Source organism: Nannospalax galili, unplaced genomic scaffold, assembly GCF_000622305.1.
Source record: "Nannospalax galili isolate Female #2095 unplaced genomic scaffold, S.galili_v1.0 scaffold1791, whole genome shotgun sequence".
Lineage (NCBI taxonomy): Eukaryota > Metazoa > Chordata > Mammalia > Rodentia > Spalacidae > Nannospalax > Nannospalax galili.
The window spans coordinates 482,832-498,975 of record NW_008329033.1 but is presented as its reverse complement, the minus strand read 5'-3'; the positions used below and the strand labels follow the sequence as shown (position 1 = coordinate 498,975).

At 37.5% G+C, this 16,144-nt stretch overlaps 1 protein-coding gene across 1 annotated transcript; it reads left to right on the top strand.

Annotated features, from left to right (window-relative positions):
- The first annotated feature begins 354 nt into the window (after nucleotides 1-354).
- On the top strand, nucleotides 355-12,823 carry Ibsp (integrin binding sialoprotein). Its single transcript, XM_008830230.2, has 7 exons — nucleotides 355-423; nucleotides 3,227-3,293; nucleotides 3,380-3,430; nucleotides 3,522-3,599; nucleotides 7,330-7,392; nucleotides 10,985-11,149; nucleotides 11,711-12,823. The coding sequence occupies exons 2-7, from the start codon at nucleotides 3,240-3,242 to the stop codon at nucleotides 12,251-12,253; spliced, it is 954 nt and encodes a 317-aa protein (XP_008828452.1). The 5' UTR covers nucleotides 355-423; nucleotides 3,227-3,239; the 3' UTR covers nucleotides 12,254-12,823.
- The last annotated feature ends 3,321 nt before the right edge of the window (nucleotides 12,824-16,144 follow it).

Sequence of the window (16,144 nt, the reverse complement as noted above, 5' to 3'; positions counted from 1 at the left end):
TTGTATGATGGCAGTCAGTGCTCCTTTCTTTCAACATAGTAGAAACTTGTATGATTATGAAATTTTAAATTAAATCTTAAATCTTTTGTTATTTATTTTAATTCAAATCCAGTATATTATTATATATATTCAGAACTCTAACTATTCATCTTCTTCTAAACCTTCAATTAAATTCCACAATGCAAACCTCTTGGCACTAGAACCACGTTTCATGTTTATTCAACACAGCCTGTGTTTTGAAAAAGTGTTGAAGTTTGGGGTTTTCTGGTGAGAATCCACATTCTGACATCACTTTGGCCATGGCAGTGATTGGCTGTTGAAAGGCAAAGATGGGTTTATAGCCAGCAAGAGCAAGTGAATGAGTGAGTGACAGCAGAGGAAACAATCCGTGCCACTCACTCTGCTCAGCCAGGACTCCCGAGGGTAAGATTTAATAAGACAACTTTATTACCTTATAGCCAGACATTTCAGGTTTACAACTGTGGACTTAGTTTTGAAGTTTTACTGAAGTGTGGACTGTATTGCATTGTGCACAAGTGGATATGTGATTCAACAATTGTTTACTTTAAATCGGTACCGCTGAGTTTAGTTTCTTTCCAAAGGCTAAGCTTGCTAACCTAAGTCTGTAAACAAGCTGTTATTATTAGGGGCATGAACTAGAAAAGTATGCTCCTTTCCTGTTCTGCATCTCCTAGTCAACTGTTGTTTCTCAATCATTCTGCTGTATTCATGGCAGCCTGACTGAAGTGTTATTGTGCATTTGTAAACTGACTAGAAAGATGCATAAATTATACCTAGACTGTACTTCAATAATACAGAATGTCCTTTCAATATGCTCTGTGTTATAGATCAAACTGCTCATATTCTGTAGCTCTTAAGGCCGGGTGGAAAATGTGTGGTACTAGAGAAAGAAATGATTTTGCTTCTCACATCTGTCCCAGTAATAACTTTTAATTGAAATCTTACCACAATTTAAGAATGCTTGAGTTGTCCAAGTTAGCAATGGCCACTATGAAGTCTTTGCTGTTTGATGAATTGCAAAGTGAATAAAATGAGATTTATGTAGCCAATTGCTGTCTTCACGAGTCACTTGGTTCTTGTAATGAAATATCATCGCCCGTGTCATGCTTTCACTCTATTACTTCATAATTACTTATGAGAAAAATTCTTTCACAAGTCTTTCTGCAGATCTTTGAATGTACATTTTTAGCTCTTTAAATATGAATATCATGACTTCAGTAAGTTGCAAACAAATTATCTTCCTGTATTTATGCTGCATTTGCTATTTCTATCTTCCTCCTCCTCCTCCTCTTCCTCTTCCTCCTCTGCATCCCTTTTCCTCCTTTCTTTCCATTCACTGTTACTGTTGCTGTTGTTATTTCTTAAGACAGGGTCTCATGTAACTCAGGATGGCCTCAGACTAGCTATGTAGCCAAGGATATCCTTGAATTCCTGGTTCTCCTGAGTCTACCTCCCAGGCACACGGCCAAGACTGGCTGCATTCAAGTTTCTCAGGTGGTCCACCTTCAAGGACTAATTCCCATTGTTCCCCTATATTTATTTAATCTCTCCCTCTCTCTCTCTCTCTCTCTCTCTCTCTCTCTCTCTCTCTCTCTCTCTCCACTCCTCCTTTCTCTCTCTCTGTTTTGCATACACACACAAAATATATAATTATTCCTCCTTCCTCTCCCTCTTTGTTGCATGCACACACAAAAAATATGAAGTATTCTAAGGTACAATCTGGAGAGGACTGTAAGGAAGTATGTATACATCAAATCAAAACACCTACTTGACCAACAAAAATAGTGTACCTCTTGCCTTACTCTCTATAATGTTTATTTTAGTATCAGATATTCAAAAACAGATGTAGTGAATATTGATGATGAGGTCAAAACACAAAAACCCACCTGCAGAGTACAACAGATTCTGTACATTTTAATATTTCTATACAAAATGTATTTATGGGGAAATTGCCATCCTCGTTACATTTTGCTTCCAAAAATGTTACCAAATTATCACCAGGTATGAGAGTGCTTCCAGCCAGCTGTGCGTGAACAGGTGTTAGCAGGCTCTCAGCTAAGTTTGTTCAACTTTTAGATGATAGAATTTTAAGATAGAATTTCCTTAAATAAAATAAACATAAGATGGGTTAACATTTCACCCTCTGCTTCTATGTAGGATGAAGCAAAGTGGAAGTGGGGATCAGGACTGCTCAAGGCTGTTCTTCCTTTGACAGCCACATCTTTCATTGTTCCATAGCACTGATTCTTTCTCTGTGCCTATCACCCCATCCCCTGAGCAACCGCTGATCCAGTCTATCACAGTTTCTCACTAGCTAGCAGATGAAAAGTTTAAATAAATCTGGGGCAAACCCAAGCTGAGGGAACCCAAAACTCCAAATGAGACTCTGAATAACTCTTTCATAGAGTCATCCTTAGGCAAGGCTCTTGGGAGCTCCATGCTATAAGAATAGTATTTCATATGTATTCTCTCTCTCTTTCCCTCTCATTCCCTCTCTTTCCCTCTCCTCCCTCTCTTTTCCTCCCTTCCTCCCATTCCTCTCGCCTTTCCCTCTCTCTTACATGCATGTAAACAAGTATAAAATATTCAAAGATATGCCTAGGGAAATAGTGGCTCCTATCCCCTATTTTAAGAATGAACTTTTAGTTTGAATTCTGCTAGAAATTTCTTATAGTTCATCACATACAGGCAACCATTTAAGTGCATTTGAATTTTGCTTGATTATTAATTCTTAACAATCAAATAGGGCACAGAGCTACACTTACAATTCACTCCACATAGCTGGTCTCCCCTTGTCAGCCCTATTTAGAGGTTTCTTCACCCAGCATGAAGTACTCACAGTATTCAAAGGCTGCTATGGGGATCTAATGATCTTCTGATGACAAATCACAGCAAAATGGGCTAAAATCAAATATGGAACTCAATACCATTCAAACAATCTTCTGCAACCTAAGTGGAGGGAAGAGTTTGAAAATAAATGCAGATTTCTTTTTCAGTGCTGGAGGCCGGAGGGGGGGTCAACAAGCCCTGGGTCTTGCACATGCTTGGCAAGCGTCCACATTAGAGTTACATATCCTCACTGTTTGGTTTTAATTACTTCAAATGAGAATTAGATAAAAATAAGACCAAGTTAGATATTTTATGAGTAAAAGAGTAACGTACTGTGTTTTAATATTTATTAATCAGACCCCTTCATTAATTGCAGAAGTAATTGCAAAATGAAGACTGCTTTAATTTTGCTGGGCATTTTGGGAATGGCTTGTGCTCTCTCAGTAAGTTCAAATTCAAAATTATACTTTGTAATTTTGTATTTTTACATTAAAAAGGATATGCAATAACTAAGTGGCCTTTTAAACAGATGAAAAATTTGCATCGAAGATTCAAATTAGAAGATTCTGAAGAAAATGGGGTAATTAACTTTAGTAAACTTCTGTAGCCTACAATTATTCTAGATTTATTGTACTTTAAATATGAATATAACATTAATTCTATTTGTTCAGGTCTTCAAGTACAGGCCACGATATTATCTTTACAAGCATGCCTACTTTTATCCTCCTCTAAAACGATTTCCAGTTCGGGTAAGTGTAAAAATTAATTTTCCTATTTCACTTACTATAATTTGATTAAAGGGGAGCAAATTTAATATCCAAGCACATAAATTCAGTTCTCAATATGATTCAGCCAGAGAGACTGCTTGCTCTGGGAAGCTTTAGCATAACAAAACAAAGTTTGTTTTCTTTTAACTCAGAGACATCTGCACACTGAGAGAAAGCATTTGGGTCCAGTTTAGAATGACATAATGAAAACAAGTACTCTGATGTGTTGAGTTCAGGTGTTCAGCTAACCTGATAAAAGTGGACCATTTTATGAGCTTCTGGCAATAAAACCAGAATAACCTCACTACCCATGATACTACTGCCATCCAGATGCTTCTTATCTGACATTTTGGCTCCTCTTACTAAAAGAGGGAAAAGCTGAATTCATAAACACCAGAGACTTAAGGCAACAGCCTTGGTAATTGTCACTGATGCCGATTTCCTGAACCTCTACCCTGTGAAGGTGACAGAACTATAGGTCACACATTGGAGCATAACTATAAAGGGAATCTGGCCCAAGAACTGCAGAAGAAAGAGAGAAATTCATAAAACACAGTAGGGAACTTGTGAGGAAAAACCCCCACTAAATTTGTAAACGAAAGAGAAAATAACTAAAACTAAAAATGAGACTTTCCATTTTTTGCTGGGTTATGTGAAGAGGGCCTTTGAATACTGGAGGGTGTGGTATTGATTTTAAGTATACAGACCAGAGTGACACTCTTTTTGTGGTAGTTTGGTCTAGAGCATCAATCTAGAGCACCATTTGGCCAGGACTCCTGAGACACTGAGACAGGAGGGTATGGAGAAGGCTGCCTCAGTGGAGTAGCTTGGCATCACACCTCGCTCTGTGTCAGGCTAATGCATCTTTAACTCATGCAATGATAGGAAATCATAATCTTCAAATATTTCCAGCACCACCATAATTATGGGGAACTTGTGTAGCCACAGTAATATGAGCATAAATGATACAAGAGTTGTGGGTTTTTGTAATTGTCTTCCATTCCTTGGTTCACCTCAGGCCCAGAAATAAACAGCGCTTACTTGGAAATGTATTCTCTTTCTTAAACAGAAATGATAATAAAGCAAGTTCCTCACTAGCTGACCAACTTTTATGAAATGTCTACTACTTAGACATAGCTATTCCCATCTTGATATTTTTTATAGCTATGTGTATGATCCAACTAAAAAACCTGTAATAAAATAAAATTGGCTGTTACAGTTTTTTGTTATTGATAACCCCAAGGTCCATAATTCAATATACTTTTTTCACGAATTGTGTATATACAGGCCTGTCTTAACTAATATAGAATTTTTGAAGCATTTGTTTAAAAAAAAAACAAAAAAATATATCTCCAAATACAACTTCTTGAAATATTTATGACCTGGTTGACTACAAAGTCTGATCCCACTTATATTGTTATCTATTTAGTGTCAAAAATTGTCACCCTGTCCCCACACATTAAGTTTTATTGGCTTTGGGATTCATTTTTTATTCAACGAATCTGTGTTTATGTGCAATTACTTCTAAAATACCAACTTTCATGAAATATACCATATGGGTTGCAATGTTATCATCAAAGTCCCTAATGGTTCATCCCTATTCTGGGCTATAGAAACAAAAGTATCAATCAGCTTATCTAGTATACTAAGCCATTTTAATTGAAAACAATCACATTGATATTTAAAATATTTGATTAACATGTCTATTCTTAGAGGGCAAGAGCTCTTATCTTTATTTCTTTTACCAGATTCATCTAGAACACAAATGTTCTAAGGTTTCAGAATTGTCTTCCATTAAGACATCTGTCTCTCTGGCTTCTATTTATCCATCCATCCTTCATATGTCTGTATAAGCACATGAAAGACTTATGGAAGAATCAGTAGGACTTTGTGATAATTTATAATAAGGCAAAGAAGGGGGAAAAGGTGCATTTGAGTTGTACAGTGCCTGTGGAGGTCAGAAGAGGGTGTCAGATCCCCTGGAACTGGATTTAGGGATGGTTGTTAGCTGTCATGTGTACTGGGAACTGAACCTGGGTTCTCTGGAAGAGCAGTCAGTGCTCTTACCTACTGAGCCATCTCTCCAGTCCCTCATTCCATGGAGCTTTAAAATGGTTCCTAATATACACACTAGTTGAAGAATGAGGCTTGTTGAGCTAGGAAGAAAGCTAGCAGTAAGGAAGCACACAAAGATGTCTACAGCACTCACACTGAGAAAGACAGCTCTGATGGCATAAATATACTGTCCTCTATATTTAACAAATAGAAATGGTTCAGATATAATGATTTGTTTATTCACCCTCTAGGTGTGAAAAGGGACAGCTATTAAGGTCATAGCAGTGCAGGGTAGGTCTAATTATTCTTTTCCTCCCAAAGATATTCTTGGCTCAAAGGGGATAAGCTTTCCCTTTCCTTGTTGGGTGATGTGGCCACCTGAAGAATGAGGCCAACAGGAACAGTTCTGAATAGTACTAGGATGAGTCTTTTCTCCAGCTTTCTAACCCAGAAGTTAGAGGACCTTTTAAAAAGCCATATTCCTGAGGGCAAGATACTTACCTGATCATCAGACTCAAAGCTAAATTCATGGGCAGGAAATGACAGAATCTGAAGTTGAGTATACATTTGATACCTGGGGCCATTGGGATAGATGCAGAATGGGAAGGAAAATTCAGTTTGGGTTACTTTGGTTCTAGGTAGAAAGATCAAGAATCTCCTCTACTTCCTTCAAGGTTCTGACAAATATCTAGTTACACATTTCAATTCAAAAAATAGAAAGCTTAGACTTAATATATGCCTTAGTTGTAGAGAACTTACCTAACATATGCAAGACCCTTTGTTTAATCCACAGCACTACAAAAAAAAAATTTAAAACAACACCAGTAAAAACCCTGGTAAATTTCATTAACATACATTTTTATATACACAATTCTTGACCTAATTTTTTTCTTACTGAATAGTAAGTTCTTTAGAGGGATGTACTCTAAATATTAATGAGTAAATGATAAGTTTATGTCATATAATTTTACTTTGCATATATAAATTAACCAAATTTTAAATATTAGTTTTCACTAGATTGATAGAGATTAAATATACAAATTTAATTTCTTTAAGTCAAATTTTAATTTATATTGTTGAGAGCCCAGTATTAAAGAAGATCATCAAATAACAATTTAATTATAGTAAACTAAATTACTATCACTTGTATTTTGTAAAGAAAATAAAACAGTGCAATCTATGTCTTAGTCCACAGTCTGCTTTGTACTGGTTGGGAAAATCATAGTTATTTTGTGTTTCTAATTCCTTCCCTAAAGGATTGCAAGATTGTACTCAATATTTCCTTCATTCTTTCAAAATTAAATATTTTTGTAATTTGTTACTATTGCTTTTATACAGAAAGTGTTTCAATGCTTTGTCAGTGTTTGGGGGTTGAAAGTGGTACCCTAGTTCATACATGGTCCATTGTAAAACAGCTGTTTGTGTTTTGCCTTGCTTCATATATCTCCAAAGGTATGCATATCTTTCTCACTTTAGTCTGAGACCTGTTCCATGTTAGTAAATCAATCAAGCTGATAACACTAACTACTGTAACTAAATATATGTGTGTATTTTATTTTAACCAGGAAATTTTAATTGTTGAGTACATATTTATACAACATATCTATCTATCTATATTTATATACCTGAATACATATATATTGTTGGGGGTTTTTAGGGAGGTAGTGACTCTTCTGAAGAAAATGGAGATGGTGACAGTTCAGAAGAGGAGGAAGAAGAGGTAAGAAGTTTAATTGTCTTTTCATAACAATCCAGACAGCACAAGAAGTAGGAAGCTATTCTCTGCAATCTGGACTCAGCAAATAGCACTGCTACCTTACAGGTTACCCACAGTCTTCTATTTTGGACAGGTGGAATGTTATTTACATTAAAAGCAACTAAAATAACCTGTTTAAAACACTATTGCAGTTTGGGATTAGAGTTACCTAGAAGTGGTACTCAGAAACAAAAGTGTCTCCACTTAAGTGACATCTAAAGCCCATTAACAAGCAACATTGTTTAGTTACATTTGGCAGCTGGGGCATGAGAATAGGCAAGCAGGGAGTAATCCTAGATTTGGTGTAATTCTTAAGAACTGAACTTTAAACATTCACTTTCCTTAGTGGGCAGTGTATAAAAGACAGTTTACAACCCTATCGTGGTGCTGTGGCTTACCTTCCTTTCCTATCTACAGAATAGGATTACTCTTTTAAACAGCAATTTTATAGGTTTTTGTCTAATAATAAAATCCATATTCTTACAGAAATAAAAATACTCAAGACATACAAATATTCTCCTAAACAGTTAAAAATTAGTATAATTCATGGCTAAAATTCATTCCTATGTCTTAGAAATTGTGCTACTATGTTTATAACTGACATTCTTCCCTAAGAAAACATACCAGTTAGGACATGTTTTCCTGGATAGTCAATTATAGCTAGCCAACTGGCTTGGTGCTCTTCTAAATTCAGGTATTTTTAGGTGGTATTTATGAATAGAAAATGACAGTCAAAAAAGGAACATCTGTAAATGTCAGATATCCTGAAAGCAAAAGATGTGGCAACTTGAAAAGTGACAAATTATTAGTTAGCTTTCTTTTTTTAAAGCAGCATTTCCTGTGCTACAGTTACACTGATAGTTTGAAGGAAGGCTGTACAAGAGTGTCAGGTCAGTGCTAGGAAGCATACACCCACTAGATCTTACAAAATCTTACTGAAGAACCAAGTGAGGCTTATCCATTTTATTACCACTATTTTTTGTACAGAGTTTGTGAAATTGCTTTTACACATTCCAGTTAGAGTATGTGTATCTTGGCTGCAAGGTCTTCATTTGCCATGGTAGGGGCTGTGGATACAGAGAGGGTAGGCCTCCTTTGGGGTTCTGGTAAAGTTATGCACACCCAAAATGTTGCCAGTCATCTGTGAACATTTATGATCCTCCCAGATGTTGTCCTCAAATGCCTTCAGACACAGGGATCATATATTAATATCAGTTTAAGGAAAGAACAGTTCTGTGCTCTCCCTTGGATCTCCTCATGCTCCCTAGCATAATTCCCATGCATATTTGGTGTCCAGTAAGTATTTGGTGGCTTGGTTTTGAAACATCAAAGAATAAATGCTCCAAAGACAATCCACTCAAAATAATCATAGAAGATTAGATGAAAAAAACTCCATCCTGAAGTGGTCTGGACACAATTGCACCTTAATTTCTTATCTAAAATTTAATTGGCAATTTCAGTTAAATATGGAGACATGGGAGCTATATTCACACAAGGAAACTACTTGGGCACATTTACTATTTGGTCATCATACTTCCCCTTTGCCCTCCAACTCCTAAAATATTAAACCCCACTAACTTTTTTTTTTTTTTTTTTTTTTTTTGTCTTTTTGAGACAGGGTCTCCTTGTAGCCCCAGTTGTCCTGGAACTTACTATATAGACCAGGCTGGCCTTCAACTCACAAAGATCTGCCTGCCTCTGCCTCCCAAGTGCTGGGATTAAAGGCGTGTGTCACCACGCCTGGCCCCACTAACTTTCTAATTGAAACACACATACTAAAATGACTATCAGTGGAGCGATAATTGAAATTTCAGAAACTGAATAAATAAGTGAAATCAGTAGTCACATAAAAACCTAGCACATGCCTCATCCCCACTAACCAATTCACAGTAAGGGCTACAGCCAGTTTGCTTTCTACCAAGTAGGTACTTCTGCTGGGTTTTGTATACTTACACGTCTGTGTGTGTGTATGCATGTATGTATAATACTATGTATATTTATATAAGCAGTATGTATCCTTTAGGATGAGGCTTTTACTGTTCTCAACTTGAGACATTCATCCACATGGTACTATAGTTATTGAGTGTTCAGTATTTCTGTCCGTACTTCATCATGTGAATGTATTACAATGCATTATTCATCTGATAATGAGCATTTGGAGTTTCCAAGTTAGCGTTGCTACAAAATGTGCTGTTCTGAACATCCTCGAACTTCTTCAAGTGAATATACAAGTTGAATTTTGGAGGCTACTTTACTTAAAATGAAATTTCTGAGTCAAAGCATGCACATGTTCAACTTTAGTACATGTAACCCATCAGTTCTCCAAAGCAAATGCAGCAACGTAAAGCCCCACTATCAATGTGTAAGGGCTCTAACTGCTTCACATTCCCACCAGAACTCCTTTATTTCATTCATTTTAATACATTTAATAATTTAATAAATGTGAACCTCATACTACTAACTTTCTACCTAATAAGATATATGAAGCCTAATATCCATCCACAGACCTACCAAATTCTCCTTTTTAACTCGCTTGCACAAGAACATCTTTAAGCTAAGTATCTAGGACAAGAAAGGATCTTAGAAGAGGAAATGTGGACACTGGGAGATTGAGCCTTCAGTCATGACCCAGCTGCTAATGAATCATCATCCATTTGATTCTATCCAAGTCGCTACCTCACTAGACTTCAGATTTTTCATCAGTGAAATGAGGGTACAGGAGCAAAAAATAATAGCCTCTTACTCTAGGAATTTTTTCAAGAATGCTAATAATTTCTTCTACTGCCACAAAAGGTTTATTTAATCTGTTGGAAAAAAATAAAAAATGGACAGCACAGCACTCATGAGGTATTGAATACATCTAGCTCAGAAACTGTTTCGAGTGGACTCTGGTAGTACCAAGACACCTCATTGAAACTATAGCATTTATAAATTTAGTGAAAAAAACCCATCTGCTCTAGCTATTTTACTTTCATAACCAGACTAAATGCAGATTTTGCTTGTATGCTCAAAGTCTTAAAGTTATCCTAACTTTACAGTCTCCCCAAAATGCATTTCGAATGAATTCAGATTTCCAGTTCTCATTTAAAGGAAATATACATATAGATATATACTTTTAATATTAGATATGAATTACACTGAGAGATTAGAGTAATTTCTAAACTATTATCTAATATGAATAAATGAAAAAAATATTAAAGATTACAATAAGCATTCGAGGGTCTCAATTTTTAGGCATCTTCATGCAATAGCATTATACACTAATAGTATTATACACTACATTTCTCATCCAGAAGAAATGGTTGTATGCCAAACATCTAAAACACAAATATTGTTGAACTGATAATAGAAAGCAGAAATAACTAAAGCATGCCACAGTATGATAATAAGTAGGATTAAATAACTGAACTGAATTCTTAGAAATGAGAAGGGCCCATGCGCAGAGTGATGAGCCAGGTGAGGCACACAAAGCCTTTCCAAATAGTGACTCAGAACACCAATAAATCTTGAGTTATTTTCCAGATAAAGTGAATTTTTACTTGAATGCTTTCACCAGGAGACTTCCAATGAAGAGGAAAACAATGAGGCTTCCAATGACAATGAAGATGAAGACTCTGAGGCCGAGAATGCTACAATCTCTGCTACAACCCTTGTCTATGGAGAAGGGACCACTCCTGGAAGAGGGGATGTGGGGTTAGCTGCAATCCAGCTGCCCAAGAAGGTAATAGTTCTTTCAAAACATCTTGTTTTCAATTCTCCACTGACGTCTAACACTATCTCCACACTATACACATAATAGTTATGCTTTCTTCATTAACTGATTGAAGAAACAAGAACAGATATACTTACCTGTTTACAAAGGAGTGAAGATCTCCTCCAGGCAAATTTTCTTCTCCAGCTAATTACCCTGATAATTTACATTGTAACGGTAGATGAAGAGGGTCACAGAATAGTGGATGAAAGGCCCAGAGAGGTACCATTCCACTTGAGAGGAGAGATTTACATGTCAGAGAATGTGAGTAGCAAAGCTTACATCCTATAGGGAGGTTCTCCCCCTAGGGAAGGCTTCTCAGGCACATGCCACCCCCCCCCCAATCCATTACAAAGGTACTTATTCTTAATTTTTAAAGACATCACTAATTCTTTCATATTAAGTTGCACTCAATTTGAAATGACTCTATAGCAAAGCTCATCCATCAAAATAGTATGCTGGATGAGTGATAACACCAAGTTCCAAATTTTTCACACCTAGATTTGGATTCTTTCAAACCTTCCATTTCAGGCTGGGGATCTAGAAAACAAGGCTGCAAAAAAGAAGGAAAGTGATGAAGAGGAGGAGGAAGAGGAAGAAAATGAAAATGAAGAAAGCGAAGCACAAGTGGATGAAAACGAGCAAACTGTGAATGGCACCAGCACCAACAGCACCGAGGTGGACAACGGGAACGGAAGCAGTGGGGGCGACAACGGGGAAGAAGGTGAGGAAGAAAATGTCACTGGGGCCAGTGCAGAGGGAACCACAGCGAATGGGCAGCAGACGAGTGGCGCCTCTAAGACAACCAGCTCTCCAAACGGATTTCAGCCTATGACTGCACTATTAGTAGCCTACGGGACCACCCCCCCACCATTCGGAAGACCCACCACGGTCGAGTATGGCACAGAGTATGAACAAACAGGCACCGAATATGACAATGGATATGAAATTTATGACAACGAGAACGGGGAGCCGCGAGGGGACAACTACCGGGCCTATGAGGATGAATACAGCTACTACAAGGGGCGTGGCTACGAGGGCTATGATGGTCAAGATTACTACTACCATCAGTGAAGGCCCCTCCTGGGGTGAATTCTCCATTCTGGCATTGCATCTGGTTACCATTTTCAAAGTTCAACTCAGGAAGGTGCAATATAACAAATGTGCATATTATAATGTGGAATGGTGCTACTGTCCCAGAGTGATTTCTGTCATTGCTTCTGCATGTAACAGGCTTCTTTTTTATTTTCCCTGGTGTGTCACTAAGGGTTATTGTAAATCAGGGCCTTGTATCAAGCAATACCCCCATCTATGAGCTGGAACTAGATGGACTGCTTTGAGGTTGTAGCTCTATACACAGTGTTTGTAATGCTTTTGCACAATTGCTAATTGCCTAAACATGCTCTTTGTATAAGAAGTGCTTTAAAGACAGATGTGCTGACATTAATGACACTGTATGCTACAAATTGTGCAGTTCCTTTATCACACTACCTACCCAACACTGTATATTAGACTTAATTCTCATCTTTATATATGTGACCTGTATGGGTTTTATCAGAAATAAAGTTGCAAACCTCAGACTGTGTTATGATTAAAAGGAAAAGGTAAGCGCTTTGGAATACATATAGGTGCAAAGATGGGGAGGGAACAATTCAGCTAAAAGACAAACACATTTACACTATGGTTGAAAACACAGAGGATCTGTAAACCTCTCTACAATAATCTGCATAACTAAGGCTTTACAGTTGAGGGCAGGATCAGCCATGTATATTAGAGAATGGATGGTTTTTCTTAGATTTGCTAGATTTAACAACTATGAATACAGGAATCCCACTTAAATTTGAACTTCAAATGAATAACAATTTTTAATACAGGTGTGCCTCATGAATATCTAGCCTCTGAAATATTTGTGACAAACATGCTAAGTAAATGATTCATTATTTATCAAATATTCAATGTAAATGGTGTCCTATGTTTTTCTGGTAAACTTACCTCTACAAAATTTGACTTTGCTGCAATGTGGTAATTAAACTCTCTATCTCTCTCTCTCTCTCTGTCTCTCTCTCTCTCTCTCACACACACAGGCACACACACACAAGAGCTAATGTGCAAAGTCTTAAAAGCAATTTACAACCTTGAATATACATCTGAAAGCAAATTTCAAATGAGTATAGTTAAGGAAAGTAGATGGTTGGAAGAGACAAACTGATAAAAAAATATATATCTTTTTATTCACTCATTATGAAATACATGAATATATATAGTCTAGCAATGTTTAGACATTAAGCATATGAAAATGAGGAACTTTGTCCTTGGAGTATTTTGAGTTTGATAGATTTCAGTTACACGTATCGTCTACTCATGGACCTTAGCTCTTTATTTAGAAAAAATATTCAATAAAAATTCAGTTGGAAGATCAGTACAAAAGCACCATTATAATTCTTTTCACCTATATACACTGTCTTACTTTTTTCTTCCTGTTGCTGTGATAAAGTACTCTGACAAAAGTCAACTTAAAGGGGAAAAGGTTTATTTCAGTTCACAGTCCTTTGTGACAGGGAAGTCAAGGCAGCAAAAGCTCGAAGCAGCTGGTCACAGCACATCGCAATCAGAAAGCAGAGAGATGAATGGGTGTTGCTGTTCTGTTGCCTTTTCTCTATTTATATAGTCTGAGATTCCATCTAGGGAATGGTGACACCCATAGTGGGTGGATCTTTCCACCCCAATTAAGGTTATCAAGAGAACCGCAGACTGCCATGCCCAAAGGCCCTGCTCCCAGTTAATTGTACATTGTGTTCAGTTGATAATAAACATTAGCCATTATACTAACAGTTAACATTTCGCCACACTTACATTCTTGATGTTCATCAAGATAATACCACCAGCTCTCTCTCTCTCTCTCTCTCTCTCTCTCTCTCTCTCTCTCTCTTCACAAAACCATTAAAGAGGAGGGTGTAGACATCATAATGGTCCACTCCTAAATATTTCAGCATATGTTATAAGAACAAAGAGTTAGTGGGTGGGATGGTGCACAACTGTAAACCTAGCACCTAGAAGACTGAGGCAGGAGGATGGCAACTTGCAGACCAGTCCAGGCTGCATTATGAGATTCTATCCCCTTTGCCCCCAAAAGAACAAAGATTAATCCTATATAACCATAGCACCATTCTCATTCTCAGGAAGTTTAACATGGATACAGTTATAATATACAGTGCATACTCAAAACGTATCATTCATTATCATTCTCAGCTTCACATTGATTATCCTTAGTTTGACAAAAACACTGGGGCACAAAGAAATCGCCAACAGTCAAGCTGGTGCTAAATAAGGCCAGACTGGCTTAGGATCTGTGCACATTACAGTATACAATACTAGTGTGTGTACAACAGCAGCAGACAGGATGTATCTAGTGACAGGAACATTGCTGGAAATTATGCCTTGTTCTATATCAGAATTTGCTTAGAACCAGCCAGATTTTATGACTTGAATACTGACAATATTTTTCAGATCCAGGATCCTCTCATATTTTTAGACTATATATATAGGCAGTTTGGTTTTGTGCAAAGCACAAACTCTGGAGTTGGGGGGGCTGGTGTTAGAGAGTAAAGTAATATTTCCCTAGTCATTACTGCCTTGCTTCCCTATGAGCACAGCATGCAGGGAGTTATTGTTCAGTGTGACATGTCAGTGTGATGTGTTCACACCTCTCTTCTTCTTGCCCCATTTCAACACTTAAGTGTACCTGAGTGACAGTAGGCAAGTGTAAAATCAGTCTTCTGGAAATTCAGAGCATACTTTTTTGCTTGCTGTGATATATCTGTGGAGAGTGGTTGATGAGATTGAGGCCATACAACTGGTCTGATCCATACTGTTTATTAGACAACAATCTTTGCTATTGCTCTCATTGTCACAAGTGATCTCAGTGCGTCATAGAATCAACAGGTCTTAGATTTTGAAAAGATCATTAAGGTCCGTGAAGTATAATTACTAATGCTTAGAATTTTCTCATTGCATGCAGTAAAGGCTGTCGATCTTTGGTCTCATGGTTTCTTTCCCAGCTTTTTGTGTATGGCATATGGATTTTCATACTAGTTCAAAAGGACAGTTTGACGGCTAACTTATTCAGGGCCTAGAGGGAATGAAACAGGACGTTCATAATAAAGGAATGGGCTGGCAGGGGCTGTGATTTAACTCAGTTCTCAGACTCCACAATGATATCTTCACAGTTCTCCAGTCAAATTAGGCACTGCTTTCTGCATGGCAGCCCCACCCCTACTGAAATACTTTTCCTACACGGTACGCCCCACCCCTACTGAAATACTTTTCCTACACGGTACGACATTTGGCACCCTAAGCTCTGCTATCCTAGTGAACTGGCCTCCTGGCCCCTTGCTGTTCCCCTTGATCATCCCTCAAAAGCCTCATTTTCTGTATTCCCTGATTATCACTTGATGATTAATCTGAGAGAAACCTGATGAGAATTCAGATTACTAGAAATGGAAAGTGAGTATTTTTATTCTGCCCAGTGAATGATAAGATTTCCTCTGAGAATGAGTCAAGTGATTCAACTGAATGGAGAAAAAATAAAGTTGAAATAAACTGTACTAATATTTGGGAGGGGAAAGGAAGTTGAATATATCTTTTTGCCAGGCCTAAAAAATAGCTTAGTGGGTAAAGTGCTTGCCTTGCAAACACGAGGCCCTGAATTAAACCCCCAGAACCCAAGTGAAAAATGCCAGGTGTGGTGGTAGTTGCTTGTAATTCTGGAAAGGGAGGCAGAAACATGTGAATCCCTGGGGCTTGATGGCTATTCAGTTTAGTCTGCTTGGCAAGTTCTAGGCCAGCAGAAGACCCTATCCCAAAACAACAATGACAAAAAAAAAGAAAAAAAAAAAACACACATGGTAGATAGTGCCTGAGAAAAGACAACCAAGGTTATCTTCTGGCCTCTACACATATTTGTGC